The 16,929-nt window shown below is 29.0% G+C and overlaps 1 protein-coding gene across 1 annotated transcript in view; it reads right to left on the bottom strand.

Annotated features, from left to right (window-relative positions):
* Positions 1-1,173: 1,173 nt before the first annotated feature.
* LOC117169974 overlaps positions 1,174-16,929 on the bottom strand; it is a 21,341-nt gene continuing 5,585 nt past the window's right edge. Inside the window, exons 2-3 of the mRNA XM_033356487.1 lie at positions 1,918-2,025; positions 1,174-1,310 (exon numbers count right to left, since the gene is read on the bottom strand). Coding sequence (XP_033212378.1) covers positions 1,174-1,310; positions 1,918-2,025 — 245 coding nt within the window. The remainder of the gene's footprint in view (positions 1,311-1,917; positions 2,026-16,929) is intronic.

Here is a 16,929-nt window from a genome sequence, read left to right as displayed (position 1 = left end):
GTAAGACGGGTATCCCCGACTAATCAAATAGATACTTCCGGAAAGCTCCCCGCGCATAAATCCCTGGAGGGGATGATTAGACATGAGCTTCTCCCCGAGCTTACTGCTCTTCTGGGGATCGCGCTCGACAATTACGACACTTCGGAGGCTTTTACAGTAGAACCCGATATTTTACTTACCATCCCGTTCAACCGAGTGCATAAAAATACAATCCGAGTAACTCGCCATCGTCGAAACGTTATCCTGAGCGACAGTAATGCATGTGATTACCCCATCACGGCAGATGACCAAAGCAAGCAGACGAGCAGTCTCCTTGTCTTGAATTAATTAATTTTACCACTTTATCTAAGTTTAATTCTTTAAAAAAAAGCTAATAAATTTGTAGTTAAAAAAAAATAATTTAGAAATAAAATATTACGCATTTTCAACAAAGTGCTAAAATTTTTCATCAACATAGATCAATTTTATCAAACAGTTTCTTCCTCAACCATAAAGATGCATTTTCTACCAGAAGAAATGAATTTTCAAACCAAAAAGGCGAAGATCAAACAAATAAAGTTAAATTTTAACCAAGAAAGATGCAGTTTCTTTTAAACTAAATGAATTTTCAAATTAAACAGAAAAATTGAAAACAAAAGAGTAAAAATTTTTCCAATTATGCTAGCCTTCTAATAATCCATTCGCTACTAACACTTCTGTATGAACTAGTAAGTCCCCGAGATTACTCTTTTTTAAAAGGTCGAAAAAGCTTCTGATTACGAATGTTTTTAGTAGGTTTTCGAAATTCGGGTCCATTTTCGTTTCAACCATTTTTTTAAACAATTTTATTATTTATTCACAAAAAGTTTCTATTTTCAGAGGAAATCGTTGAGACTTTTTATTTATTAATAAACAATCACCAGGATCAACCAATATCATTATATTTCTTCAAATTGTATCAAAACCTTCATCTAGCATCAATAACATGATACAGTAAAAATACCTTTTTCCATACGGGACTCGTCCGCTTTAACTTAGATAGCGACGACAGGGTAATTTTAGTGAATAGGGTAAGTCAAGCAGGTAGACCGCGATCAAATAAAAATTGCCCGTCCCAGTAATATTCGGTTTATCTTACTTAGAATTCGAGCTACTTAGAATGAAAGAAATTTAAAGTTCACACTTCTACCTCCACTAGAGAAGATGAAAATAAAAATTATAATTTAGACCTATCTTGCGTTGCTGTGGGCGGGCAGCAGGTGGGTAAAGAGGACGGTAGGCGCCAAGATTGGACCTGGCATACAGAGGAACATGTCCTTCAAGTGCTCCTGCTGCAAAAAATTAACAACTTTCAAATCCACACAACAAAATTTACAACGGAGAGTTATGGATACGAAGTAATTTGGTAAAATTTTTAAATTGAAGCAAAAAATAAGTTTATGTTTTAATGATTAAGGCTGTGTGACAATTGGGTCACGTCCCCAGATTCCTATCTTACCAATACTTTTTTTATTTCCTAATTTATTTTCACACGAGGTGCCTCATCTAATTGAAAATTTAAAATAATAAATGAGAAGAACTATGAAAGGTGGGTCTGGTCCTGAAGTTTTACAATTAGTACAAGAGCTAAATGAATTATTTTTAAAAGAAACTTTTTTCAGAATTATAAAAATTTAGTACAGGTCCCTTATTTCATAGTGCGTCTTATTTAGTATCCAAAAATTCCAACTCAATGTGGCTAATCGCATAAAAAATAAGTTAGGAAATGAAAACGTGTCGGTAAGATAGGAATCTCGTCACTTGACCGACTCATCACATGGCCTAAAAGAAAATGCCAAATTGTAAAGACGCAATTCGAGACAATCACAAATTTATTTAAAAAATTTTCGTCTAATCTCAACCATTTTTTATCTTATAAAGAAACGCAAATCTACTTACCGTGACCTGAGATATCTTTCTTTACAATCAATTTGCTTTTAGGATGGTATGTATTTTCATCCTGGAGTTTATTGTCCTCATTCGGATTTGACGGTCGTGGGCTTGAGTCTGCAAAAAAAGCAGAGTTTCCGATTTTACAACGAAAAATTGCCTGCAAAAAGTTTTAGATTTGATTAAATATAAAAAGTTAGGAATTTATGCTGGCGAAAATTCGCACTCAAGAATTATTTATAGTAATTATTTTTCCAATATATTATACTTATGCTTTATATAATCGAAATGTAAAAGTGATGGTTTTCATTTATTAGGAGTTACGTACCAGTAAAATTCAAAAGTAATTTTGGGTGGTGGGGACGGTAAATTTACATTAGGATAAGGGATCACCGATAAACTACGTGATCGCTTTAAAGTGGAGGGGGCTTACAAAAACCTACGGTTGGTAACGATTGGGAGGGGGCGCTCAAAGTAGCGTTAAAAGCATATTAACCATTTTAGAATTTAGAGATGTTTTTTCTAAAATTACATTAGTAGTATACCAATGTCGGGTCTGGAACAGCGACGTAGTTTGAGCTGCCAGCAAAAGATGGCGCCAACTGCCAGTTCCAATTAGTCGGCAATTTCTTGGTCAGTAAGGTAGATCACTGCCGCGAATTATTGAACAAACCGGCAAGATGGGTCCCTGTTTTACCGACGAAGTGAGCTACATGCTTTATAGCGTAGATAGCGCCAGTGGGATATGGGATTTCCTCTAAGTTCTTGAAACTTCTAGTAACATAGTTGGTCTAGGTGAAATAGAGGGGGGGGGGGATTCTCAAAGCTTCTATAACGTTTTTCGAGATGGTCTGACAAGTGATCTCAATATGTTTTCTAGTTCTGGAGAAATCCATCCAATTCATCATAACAACCGCCCACTCTGATTGCTCTAATCCTCTTACATCCTAGAAAGATCGAAGGTTCTGTAAGATTCAATGCACGCATGATTCTTGCTTGCATGCAATTTCTAGAATCATCAAGGATTCTAAAAATATCATTAACTGCAAATGGCTGAGCAGGCAGGATACTTAAACTTGAAATATTATTTTTAATAATGCTTTCAATAGTACATCATACCACATAATGAGGTGATTGAAAATAGTTATTTATACGGGTAAATGAACTTGAAAGTTCTATCTCTGAATGCATTAGTAGTAGAGCAATTATTTTCGCAGGAAATGTCTGCATTATGTTATTGAACAAATTAAATCAACTTTGCAGTAAACTTTAAAGTTAGGTCTAACTCGTGGTTCACATTAAGCAGCTTTTCAAAAGCATGTAGTGCAAAAATAACTGCCCTAATTTCATTGCATTTAAAGACTGCATTTTTTCATTAACTTTTCTATATAGATAACAATTTACACTTACCTGATTCTATAATAATTTTTTTTTTAATTAGAACTCATTGACAAATGACTGATATGGCTTTGTCAGTCCATAATTACCATATTAGCGATTTCAAAGTTTACTACATTTTCGCAAACTTGCTGGGAAAGTTTCTATGCTGGCTACATCCCCGTGATGTAACCTTTACCTACATACGAGAAAGCACCATTAAAGTGTGTAGATATTTTGATTCAGATGGGTTTATGATGGTCGTGTTAGTGGTGATAGTGGGCACGTATTATATGTCTTCGGAGAGCAAAAAAGAGTAAGTGGAAGGGTACTTTTTTGGGAAAATTATAATAATGTTCTAAATGATCTTCACATTGTACAAGTTGGTTTTCCCAATTTTAAAACTTTTTCGATCACAAGGGGTAAGTGTGTACGATTATAAAACTCTTTTTTCGGAAGTTTGAAGAGCAAAAAAAATTTTTATCATAAATTTATCAAAAAAAGAAAGCAAAAAAATTTGGCGTATTTTATTTTTCAATTTGCCTTGGTAGCGATAATAAGTAGTGGGCCTGTGATGGCGTGGTGGTGGTGGTGATACTTTAAACTTGTGGAAGAAAAGGTCGATAAGAAAGATACTTTCTTTGGTAGAATACTCAATGTACAGCAGCGCTCTGTATCAATAACTAAATCGCTAATAATTTAAACTTGCTTATTACTTGACGAAAATTCAGAGCTTTCTAATCTTACTAATACTTATCTAACGGAATAGTTAGAGATGTTAGAGTGCTGCAAGCACTGATACTAACCATTACCCTCTCCCAGTAAATCACCGGTTACTGCTTTACATGCTCTTAGCTTAAAACAGAACATTTACAATTTTGTTGCACATTCATGACCACAATATAAATTTATTTTGCAGCCTTTGTTTTAAAATAACTTTCGACCTTTTACAACCTTAAAAGTCTGATGCAAGCTCTTGTTAAAGACAAGAATCCAACGACCCCAAATTTGGACCACAACGAATAAACAAAAAATTATACTGTAATTAAAAAAAAAAAATGTTGGAAAAAAATAAAAAAGAAGAAAGAGAAATAAGAAGGCAGCCAACCAAATCCCCTTCTTTCTCTTTTTCCTTCGTTCGTCTTTTTTATTTTTATTATGATCCAATTACAATAAAATAACATTAAAAATACCTATTAAACATAGTTAAATTAAAATTTACAAAGGTCTTGCTTGCTACAATGTTATGTTTCTATGACGTAAAATGTGTATAAGTGCTTGGCACTCGGGACCTTGTAACGAATGACAAGATTTAATGTGAAATCGTTAAGCATGTACAATATCGTTAGGATCTGTATGAAGCGTCATAAATAAGCATTCGCGAATTCCTTCTTTACGATCCTCCTCCTCTTTTTCATTGTCATCTCAATCTCCATCTTTCTCATTCATATAATTCTGCTTCTCATCTTCTTTCATTGTTTTCTTGATCATAAAAGACTCAAACTCATCAGGATATTCTGTATATTTTCTAAGAGTCACATTTACGCTTTAGGACTTCCTGCAGTTTAGTCACTACTCATCTGCTACTAATATTATCATTTTGTTTATTGCTGTCGTTCTATTTAATCTTTTGTTAAATATTCTGGAAACTTGAGAGGAGTAAATTCATGACAGTCACTCTTGTTATACCCAATGAAGTTAACGGGCTAGATTTTTGCTTTCTTGCATGGGTGAATCTGATGCCTCTTCAAGGCGTTGCCTCGGCAATGGACTTTTAGACAATCTTGACAAGTAGAAGTTATCCTGATGTCGCACAGCGCATGAATGACATTAAATCAAGGACATCATGGTTTATATAGCAACAAACATATCAATGTGACTATGATGCAGTGGTAATGATGATCGTGGGGCTGGTGGCGGTTCAGTATTGAAGCAAAATTGAAACAAAATTGAATCAACGTTGAAGTAACGTTGAATCCACGTTGCACAGAGTTGGCACAGGTTTTGGTGCTACTGGTGGGTTACATAATGTTCTTAAGTTGCTTAATGTATGTATATAAAACCTATTTAACGTAATTACTCAATATTAAAAAGGATTTCATTGGTATAATTCCTGTCGCCTGCAGTCTGTAAGGTTATAATGAAACGATGATGATCAAGGAGCACGATAGGATGATTATAAGAGAAAAAGTTTGTTGCTAGACTTTTTCTTAATACCTCAAATTGGGATGGAGAACCACCATCCTTAGAGTATCATTAGCGTGGAAACAATTTGGAAATAATTTTCTCATACTTGGTATTATTGTCAATATGAATAGTTTCAGACGGACACTAACGCTTCGTGGGCGTTTGTATTTATAGGGATTTTTCATAGTTATTTAGATCAAGCTTAGTGATCCACTGATAATTGTCAGCAGGCTCTGTTGCATTATCTTCTTCAGCTATTATTGCATCTAACTGCCCTAAATCCTCTTTTCTTTCGTCGTCAGCAGTTATAAATTATGCGTTTTCATCATCATCATCCTCTTGTTCAACTACTGCAGGTGATAATTGTTTGACTTTATAGTTTATTTTAAGCAACTTTGGCTTTATTTCATATTTTGATTCGGGCAACACTTGAATAGCTTTTTTATGGTAAAATCTTTAGTAATGTTCACTATTCTCCGCAGAGATGTCACTACAGGTTTGAACTTTTCATTTAACGCACTTTCGTTATAGGATTTACTCCTTTTTAGCATTCGATGCTTCCATCGTACCGCATTACTCGTTTTAACAATTTGACGTTAAGTATCTATTTTCCCATGAAATCCATATTGATGTGACTACAGCTCGATCTATATTGATCAACTGTTTTTGCTATATTTCTGCTTATAGCAATAAGGCAGTTGAATGTTCATCGCAATCACTATAGTTGCGACTAGTTAAGAAGCAATCTTCCATTCAGTAACGCATCCCCCATCACTACACTGCCACTATTAAGATTTGATTTGAGGTAAAGTAAGATGATTTTCGTTCCTTTAAGTGTCGCTGGGTTCAACTGAAAATCCAAAATATTACTCTCTATCGTTCTTTTCAACGCTGGATTCTACAAACGCTGTTTGGTTAAATTCGAATTCCACACTCTTTGTGCCTCAAATGTCTAACCTTTACGACACGTGCGCAAATTATTTATTCTCCTGCTGCAACTCTTTATCTTGTACGCATTTAAATTTCCCGCCAATTTTTCATTTTTCTTAGACTTAACTGACTTTATGGTGGTGCTATCTGTTATCGCTGACCACTTATCGACTATGGTACTTTAGCACCGATACTAACCATTACCCTCTCCCAGTAAATCACCGGATACTGCTTTACATGCTCTTAGCTTAAAACAGAACATTTACAATTTCGTTGCACATTCATGAGCACAATATAAATTCATTTTGCAGCCTTGCGCACCACTGAAGTCTATTGAGCAGCCATATAAGTACACAGCTATATGTACTGTAAAATACTGCTGCGCAACCTCATGTAACTTAAAACTACAGTAGGGATCTAAATGTGCCGTATGAGTGTACTGCGCATCCCGAATTTTATTGCGTATTTAGGCGTGTCTTAGAACTGTGCAGCTCTATGTACTGTAAAAAAATGTAGCGCAGCCTCGTGTACTATTAGAATAAACAACTGCTATTCATCTACATATACGGCAGAACCTTACTGCGCGACCTCGTGTACTACTGACATGTTGTGCGTGTCTGTATGTTTTATAAAACCCTACTGCACAACTATAAATGTTGTACAGGATCAATTCCATAGCCTTATATACTGCGAAGCCTCGTTTGATGCAATCTTTAACGATATTTGAGAAAAAACTATCGTTATTTCTATCAGTGAAACTTACATTTAATATCAATGCTTCCGGAAAGTTTGATAAAGAGAATCCTACAGAACCCTCGATCGTTTTCATTAGCACTAAATAAATAACCATTATAACATACATGTGAGGTTGAAGTTTCTAAAAGCGTCGAAAATCGTCTAGCTCGCATAGGTTATAGCAGCTTATAGGCAGTGAGCAACATAGGAGTATTACATGTATGCTATTATTAGGTCGAAGTTTCTAGAAGCTTCGAGAATCCTCGTAGTTCACTGTCGCCAAATATGTTTCTAAAAGTTTCGAGAACTCAGGAGAATTTGGCGTAGAGACCATGTAATGAGGGACGCGCCAAAGGCTACGTGGAGGGGGGAGTGCTAACGGAAGTTCGAGCCAGCAGTAGAAGGCGCGATGTATTTAAACGGCTATAAACACGACAAACAGTAGGCATATCGAAGGTACCGAAGCGTGAAGCTATAGCAAATTTCAATAACTGCACAGTATCTGCTGTTGGAACGAAAGTATCGCTCTCTTCTCGCTCGACCAATCCGCAGTCAGTTGCCCGATTAGCGCGTTCCTTACTACAGGGTCCCTAATTCGCCGATCCCAGTAGCGCCCTCTACACAAAACGCTTGTAGCTCCCTCGGTCAATATAACGGTATCCACCTTGCGAGTTCGTCATGGATCTGTGTCACTGATCTGCCTTGGTGACGCCATCTTTTGGTGACAGCTGGAACTTCGTTGTAGTGTTCCAGAACTGGCATAGGTATACTACTTACATATTTTTTTGTTTAAATATTTATGTTCGCAGTTACCGAGAATTCTTGTATTTTATTTAAAATTCACCATTTTTGTTATTAAATGAATCTGCTTCCTTGTAAACTACTCTTTTTTAGTTAAAAATTCAACTTTTGGTTCAAAATTCTTAAATTTTGTTAAGAATTTGTCTTTCTGGTAGTAAATTAATATTTTTGTAAAAAAATTCTTCTTTATTAGTAGAAAATTTAACCTTTTTTCAGAATTCTCTAATATTCCTCAAAAGTTGTCTGTTTTAATAGTAAATTAATCATGTTGTCTGAAAATTTATATTTTCAGTTAACACTTATTCTATATTGTTCAGGGTTTTTGATTTCTATTAAAAACTCGTTTCTTTGGTAGTAAATAATTCTTTTTAAAAATTTTTTTTGTAGTTGAAGAACTGACATTTTATTTGATAATTTCTTGAACTTTGTTAAAAATTCGCTGTTTTTTTGTAGCCAATTAATCTTTTTGTTTAAGAATTCATCCTTTTTATTAAAAAATTCAACTTCTTGCTTCTGAATTCTTTAATTTTGTTAAAAAGTCGTCTTTTTGGAAGTGAATTATTCTTTTTGTTTAGAAATTCATATTTTTTGAATGAAAATTCAAATTTTTCGTTGAGAATTCTTCAATTTTGTGAAAAATTGATTTTTTTTCGTTAGTAAAGTTAACTTTTCGTTAAATTATTAATCCTTTAGTTAAAAAATTAACAGCTGCGCTTTAAAGTTGAAATACTTTCTTAAAAATTCATATTTTGGTAAATGATTCCATTCGAAATTCCATTAATTGTTTCGAAAATTAAAAATTCGAATGGAGGTGCTGACTGAACTCAAACCAGCATTTTCACTATTTTCGGCTCTTATATGATCAATATTTTTGTTCTAAAAATCACCCCTCCATATAGAAAATCAAGCACCTATGTAAAAATTAAAATTAAAATTTTAAAGAAGTTAAAAAATCAGTCTCTATTTGCAGTGTCAAATACTGAAAAAAAAAAGAATTTTGAAAAAGTCATGTCTGCGTGATATAAGGTGTTGATTTTCTAAGGTGGGGGCTAGAACCCAAAAACCAAAGTTAATATTTTTAAGGAACGTAAAAACAAGAGAATATATTGACAGTGTACAATTATCAAAAAGATAATTTTTTTAAATACCAATAAAAGATCCTTTAAAAAATTTCCTAACATAAAGAGAGTTTTTGATTTTAGGGCTAATCAAAAACACCAAATCCGAATTTTGGGCTTCACCTCTTAGTGTAAACTTTGTATAGCGTTTGTTTTACTTTGCTGAAAAAAGATAATTTTTATGAATTTTCTAGGGTGAATAGAGTTTCTGATTTTTGGGCTCTTTTAAAATTTCAAATAATCTCTAATTTTTGGTTGTTTGGCCCATGTTAGAGGCGGTATTTTAGCTGTCTTAGAACTGAACGAGAAAGTCTCGATTTGAATAACGATTGGAAGTTTCGGGTCTTTCTGAAAATTTTTATTTTCACGTCCAATTTACAATTAAACTTAGGTAAATAGTTAATTGAAGATTAAACATTAATTAAAAAAATAATTTATTAATATTTTTAATGGCATTCAATGTAAAAAATAATAAACAGTTGTCGTTTCTTCTCAAATTTTCAACTTACTGTCCACTTTGTGCTTCCAGTGAGATAATGATTAAGAATATATAAAACAAAGTTGCTTAACTAAATTATTATTTCTAATAGCTATCTCCATCTATATTGGTGTCAAGTTGTTTTAATTTCTTGCAAAATCTTTAACTTTTGTCCACTTTTTACTTGGTCCAGTAATAATTAATACAAGTTAAAAAAAATGGTTTCTTTTGTTTTTTTCTGAAATGTTGAACTTAGCTTTGTCTTTTTAGTTATAAAAAAATAATAAGTAAAAATTGGAGAGAATTATATTTTAAGCAATCTCTTTCTTTTGAATTAAGTATTTTGTTTGAAAATTTTCGATTCAAGCACGATTTTGTCAAATATTCCTATTTTTAGTTAAAAATGTATTCATTTTATTAAAAGTTTAACGATTTTGTTGGAACCTATAATTTTTTGACAATTTCAAAAAATAATAAATAAATAATTTAAAAATTATTTCTTGTCTTTGAAAGTTATAATTAGTATCTAATAGGTGGAAGTCGATATTTTTACAAAGAATTATTTTTAATCGAGTAGGAAACAGTTATATTCAAACACAAGCAACACATTTTTAAAAAATCTTGAATTTTCAACTAAAAATGGTGCAATTAATTGTTCAGCTAAAAAAATTAATTCAGAAAGAAAAGAAACGATTTTTCAACACAATAACTCAAGTAGCAATAAAACAAATTAATTCTTGAGAAAAAATACATTTTTAACAAAAGTGTACAACATTCGACCCAGTGGTTAAAGTTTCCATCCAACAGATGAATTTTTAACCAAGAAGATTATTTTTTGACAAAAAAGATGAATAAAAAAAATATATGTACATGAATTTTTAAACAAATAAGAGTTGTAACCAGATTGATTTGAACGTTTTTATTGGGTTTTATTAATAAAGTTCACATTTGAGCAGAAATAGTGAAAAGAAGGGGCAGTTTATCTAAAAGAGACGAAAAAGGATGAATTTTTTGAAAGAGGAGAAAAGTTTTAGAAATTGGTTCACACACCGTAAAAAAATACACATAAAACCAAGACACACGGTAAAACTTTTGATGGACACTTCCGACTTCTTTCAAGCAAATATTTTTATTTATTTATTTCATTTATTTATTTTGTTCAATATTAATATTTAGTGATTGTCTATCAAATAAATAACAATTTTGTGAAAATATGTTAGTTTATTTAAAGCTATAAATATTAATTAAAAAAAATTAATAGAACGGAAAAAAATGAGAAAGTCGGTAAGTTAAAAATAAAAAGATCCAGATTTCTCAACAGATTTTACTTCGTTTAAAACAATGAGATTGCAATTTCCTGAAAATTAAAAAAGGGTTATACACACAAATTGATTTGTTTCTGTGCATATAACACAGGTAAAACGCACATTCACCTTCCTTGTTTTTTATTTCCTAATATTAAAGGCGTAAGCAATTTAAAATTTGAGCATTAACAAAATTATTTTTTTTTACTCTTATTGGTTACGATTTTTTAATTTTTAATTTTTTTATCATCAAAACTAAAACGATGCATTTCACAAGAAAATGATTAATAAGAGATATGTAGCTCTTTTTTCGGTGAATAACTTTGGTCACATTTTTTTCTCAGCTTGTGTCATTCGTCCAAAAATGGATTTTTTCACCTTCAATGTTTAGTTAAAAATATTTATTTTCTTTCAAATTTAAGTGTCTTGTTGAATATTTAAAAACAATGTTACAAACAGAAACTTAAACTATTCTACGGTTGCTTAAGCATTTTTTTTTTCAGTTGAAAATTCAACTATTTGGTTGAAATTGATAGAAAGTTCATTTATTTTGTTAAAAATTATTAATTCCTGATGTAAAAGTAATATTTTTGGTTAAAAAAATATTGTTCTGGTTTAAAATAAGTTTTTTCTTAAAAATTCATATTGTCAACTAAAAATTCGACTAAATTTCTTTTCGAAATTTTTTTAGGCATTTAATCTTTTTTCTTTCAAATTTAAACTAGATCGTCGAAAATTTATTTTACTTAGTTAAAATTTATTTATTTATCTGAAAATTGAACTATTCTTTTTTTTCTTGTAAATTTATCTTTTTAAATTAAAAACTCATATATTTTGTTTAAAATTGGTCTTTTTCGATAAAAAATTAATTTTCGTGGTTAAAAATTAATTTATTTCTTTAAAAACTACTCAATTTAAAGTAAAAATTAATTTTTATACTAAACATCTAATCGAATTTTGTTTTTAATTGTTTTTATAGAGAATTAAACTTTTTGGTAGAAAAATCATGTGTTCGGTTGAAAACTAAACTATTTTATTGAAAACTTATACCTCTAACTGAAAATTACACTGTTCTATTTTTTGTTCAAAATTGATTCTTTTTAGTTAAAAATGTATCTACTTATTTAAAAAATCTTCTATTTGTCATAGAAAGTTAACCATTTTGTTTGAAAATTCAACTAGGAGGTTCAAAATTCAATGATGTTAGAATATTGATCTTTTTGGAAGAAATTATATTTCTTTGGTTTAAAAACCACATTTTTTTATTGGGAAATACTTTTATTCACTCAAAATTTCAAAGTTGAATTTTTTTCGAATTTTCTTTTATAGACATTGAATGCTTTCGTTTGGAAAATTAATTTTCTAGTTAAAAATGTATTTTTATCGGTCAAAAATGATCTATTTTGTTAAAAAAATTTCTTTTTTCTTCTAGAAAGTTTATCTTTTGGGTAGAAAATTCAACCGGTTGACTTTTTTATTGCACATGCTTGATTTCAATTAAAAGTTAATTTATTTGTTTTGAAAATATAACCAATTTTGTTGAAAATTCGTTTTTGTAAAGTGATCTTTTTATCTAAAAATATAGCTATTCCATTCTTGCCAGAGAATTGTCGAAAAATTTTGTTTTGGATTAAAATTCATCTTCGTTTTTGTAAAAATTAAAAAAAAACATCTATTTTTGTAGAAACTGCATCTTTTTTGACTTTAATTACTTTGTTGATAATTTCAGTCTTTTGTTAAAAAGTCATCCTTTATGTTAGCAACGTCTTTTTTCAAATAAATAATTTTCTAAATTTTCAATTGAATACATAACTCGTTCTTAAAAAATTTACTTTTTGCTTGAGGTTTATATTTTGGGGTCATTTTTCATCAAAAACTCATCTGTTTTAGTAAAAATTTCTTCTTTCTTATATAGAAATGCAACTATTTTGTTAAAAACTCATCCTTTTCTGTTGAAAAATTCGTTTATTTTTTAAATTAAATAAACAACTTTTTGGCGAAAGTAATTTTCATCCAAAAAATATTTTTTGGTTGATTTATGAGCAAAAAAATATAAATTTGAGGCAAAAGGTTAATATTCTACAAAAAGAGGTGAATTTTTATATATAAAAATATCTGCAATATTTTATAAACATAATAAAACAATGTTTCAAATATAAATTGAAAATTTAGAAATTTATTTATTTAAAAAAAGACGTTGCTAACATAAAGAATGACTTTTTAACAAAAGACTGAAATTATCAACAAAGTAATTAAAGTTCCAACAAATTAGTGTATTAAGTTTTTAGTCGAAATAGATCCAAATAAAATAAATAAAAAATAGATTTCAGTTTGACCAAAAAGGATGATTTTTCATCAAAATTGTTAAATTTTCAAACCAAAAAATGCATTTATATCCAAAAAGATGCAGTTTCTATAAAAATAGATGTTTTTTTTTTAAATTTTTACAAAAACAAAGATGAATTTTAATCCAAAATAAAATTTTTCGACAATTCTTTGGCAAAAATGGAATAGCTATATTTTTAGTTAAAAAGATCACTTTACAAAAACAAATTTTCAACAAAATTGGTTATATATTCAAACAAATAAATTAACTTTTAATTGAAATCAAGCATGTGCAATAAAAAAGTCAGCCGGTTGAATTTTCAACCCAAAAGATAAACTTTCTACAAGATAGAAGAAATTTTTTTAACAAAATAGATCATTTTTGACCGGGAAAAATACATTTTTAACTGAACAAATAATTTTCCAACCGAAAGCGTTTAATGTCTATGAAAGAAAATTCCAAAAAAATTCAACTTTGAAATTCTTAGTGATTAAAAGTATTTCTCAATAAAAAAATGTGATTTTCAACCAAAGAAATATAATTTCTACCAAAAAGATTGATATTCTACCATAATTGAATTTTGAACCTCCTAGTTGAATTTTCAACTAAAACGGTTAACTTTTTATGACAAATAGACGATTTTTTAAAAAAGTAGATACATTTTTAACTAAAAAGAATCAATTTCGAACAAAAAATAGAACAGTGTAATTTTCAGTTAGAGGTATAAGTTTTCAATAAAATAGTTCACTTTTCAACCGAACACATGATTTTTCTTGCAAAAAGTTTAATTCTCTATAAAAACAATTAAAAACAAAATTTGATTATAAAAATATACAATTATATACAAATACACAAATAAAAATAAAATTTTGATTTAAACCAGAACAATAACTTTTTAACCAAAAATATTAATGTTTCATCAGGAATTAATAATTTTTAATAAAATACATGTACTTTCTATCAAATGGTTTGAAATTTGATGTAATTTGAACTTCGAACAAATCCTTTTTAATTGAAGAATATTATTGTTCAAACACACGTGATACTCGTATAATTACATTTTCATTAATTAAAAATGCACATTTTTAACAAAATACATGCAATTTCAACCAAATAGTTGAATTTTCAACTGAAAAAAATAAATGCTTAAACAACCGTAGAATAGTTAAAGTTTCTGTTTGTAACATTATTTTTAAATATTCAACAAAACACTTAAATTTGGAAGAAAATAAATATTTTTAACGAAACATTGAAGGTGAAAAAATCCATTTTTGGACGAATGACACAAGCTGAGGAAAAAAATGTTTCCAAAGTTATTCACCGAAAAAAGAGCTACAAATCTCTTATTAATCATTTTCTTATGAAATGCATCGTTTTAGTTTTGATGATGATTGTATAGAAATGCAACTATTTTGTTAAAAACTCATCCTTTTCTGTTGAAAAAAGTCGTCTTTCTTATTGAGAATTCAGTTGTTTTGTAGATATTTATTTTTTCTTAAACAAAATCACATCTCGATCTTGAAAAGTAAACTGGAATCTTTTTTGGGTAAAAATTCAAGTGTTGGAAAATTCCTTTTTAAAGAAAACTGATCTGCTTAAAGAGAAATTTGATATTTTAAAAATAAAAATGCAAATATTTGACCCAGAATTTAAACATTTTATTAAACGTTTTTTGGCCAAAAATTCGTCTTTCTGGATTGAAAATGCAATTTTTTTTAAAAAACTTATCTCTTGTTTAGAAATTCCTGTTTTAATCGTTTAAAGTCAACTGATATCTTTTACATCAGAAAATTCGACATTTTTTTGAAAATTTATCTTTTTAATTAAAAATTCATCTATTTTAGTAGAAATATCATTTTTAAATTAAAAATTATTAAAAATTAAAAATTATTCTTCCTTTTTTAAGTATTCAACTGTTTTATTATATCATGAAATATAATGCAATAATTATTTTTCTTTAAGATTTATATTTGGGTTGAAATTTTATCTTTTTGTTTGACATTTTCTCTATTTTTAAAAAATAATCTCTGTTAAATAATAATTTAAGTAATTGTGTAAAAATTAAACTAAATTGTTAAGAACTTATTTTTTTCATCAAAGGATTAAATCTTTAAGAAGATTTAAAGGTTTAAAGGTTTGAAATTAATTTTTGACTGAAAATAAAACTTTTAAATTTTTTAAAGATTGATATTTTTTAGTTGAAGATTCTCATTTTTTAGTAAAAAGAAACTAACCTACTTTGAAAACTAATTCTTTGGTTTTAAAACTCAATTTTCGTAGAGAAAAATCGAATTTTGGCTTAAAGTTTCAACAATTTAGATAAAGATTTATTGTTGCTTTTAGTACAAAATCTTCATTTATTGAAGATTTGTCTATTTAATTTTAAGATTATTTTTTTATGAACTTTATATTTTTTATTGAAATATAAACTATGATTTTTTCTTGTTGGAAATTCAAGTATTTTGATAAAGCGTCATCTTTAATAGTACAAAAGACATTTTCTGTTTACAATAAACTAATAAATTTAAGAACTTTAAATTTGTCTCTGAAATATTGTGTTACTTCTTATTTTAAACAACAATTTAAAATATTGAAACTCTTTACCAAAGTTTTGAAATATTTTACTACAAAACCAAATGTAAGGGTAAATGAAGTAATTAGTGCAAAACCCAATAAACTTAAAAAGATTAATTTTTGGCGATACTAAAAATTTTGAAGTTTTTTGAAAAATATTTGATTTTACAGATATATTTTTTATGGTGGGAAATAAATTTCTCGGTGGACTTTAAAATAGTAGAACCACCCTGAAAAAAATCTTAATTATATTTTACAGAACTAATCGGGAGTTCAAAAAATTTCAATTGATTGGAAAATATTTCAAAATATTATTGAATATTTTAGGGGATCGAACAAGATTTAAAGTAAATTATAAAATATATTTTCAGATATTTAAAAAGATTTCAGCGAAATTAATGTATATACATTTATAAAATTTGAGATTTTTTAATTACAAAATATTTTAATATTTTCTTGTTGAAAATTGAACTTTTTTTCTTAAAAATTTTATGATGTTTGATAGAAAATTATACTTCTTGGTTAAAAATTCAATATTTTGACATAAAAGAAAAATAGGGACCGTACTTAAATTCCGTAACAGCTTGAGGAAGAGGGGAAAGGGGGTCGAGACATTTTTTTACGATTTGATATCGGAGGGGGAGAGGATCCTACACTCAGGTACGTAATTTTTCGAATTCGCAAAAATTATTCCCGAAGGTTATATTTCTAAATATAAATTTTATTATTTGTTTGAAAATTTAACAATTTTCTTAAAAAGCATCCTTTTTGGTTGAAAAATTAACTGTTTTGTTAAAATTCGTCCTTTTGGGTTAAAAATTAAACAAGTTTTTTTTAAAGGAAATTCAACCTTTTTTTTAGAATTTGTCTTTTTTGTTCAAAAATTGAGCTGTTTTAATAGAATTTGCATCTTTCTTGGATAGAAATGCAATATTTTGGTTGAAAATTAAACAATTAAAAAAATTTTTTTTGTTTGGATTTAATATTTTAGTGTTCAAAAGAGAACGGAAATCTTTTTTGGATGAAAATTTAACTTTAAGCAAAATTTTCGTTTTTTACTCAAAATTGACGAGAATGCAACTATTTAGTAAATAACACAGGCCGACAAAATTTGACAAAGATCCGGAACCAGAGACCAGACCTAGTATACCCGAAGGTTTTTGCTGCGCTGAATCCGAATCCGACCTCAGA

Source organism: Belonocnema kinseyi, chromosome 3, assembly GCF_010883055.1.
Source record: "Belonocnema kinseyi isolate 2016_QV_RU_SX_M_011 chromosome 3, B_treatae_v1, whole genome shotgun sequence".
NCBI classification, from domain to species: Eukaryota; Metazoa; Arthropoda; class Insecta; order Hymenoptera; family Cynipidae; genus Belonocnema; species Belonocnema kinseyi.
Note: the sequence above shows the minus strand (reverse complement) of the source record. Positions and strands in the feature narration are given on the sequence as shown.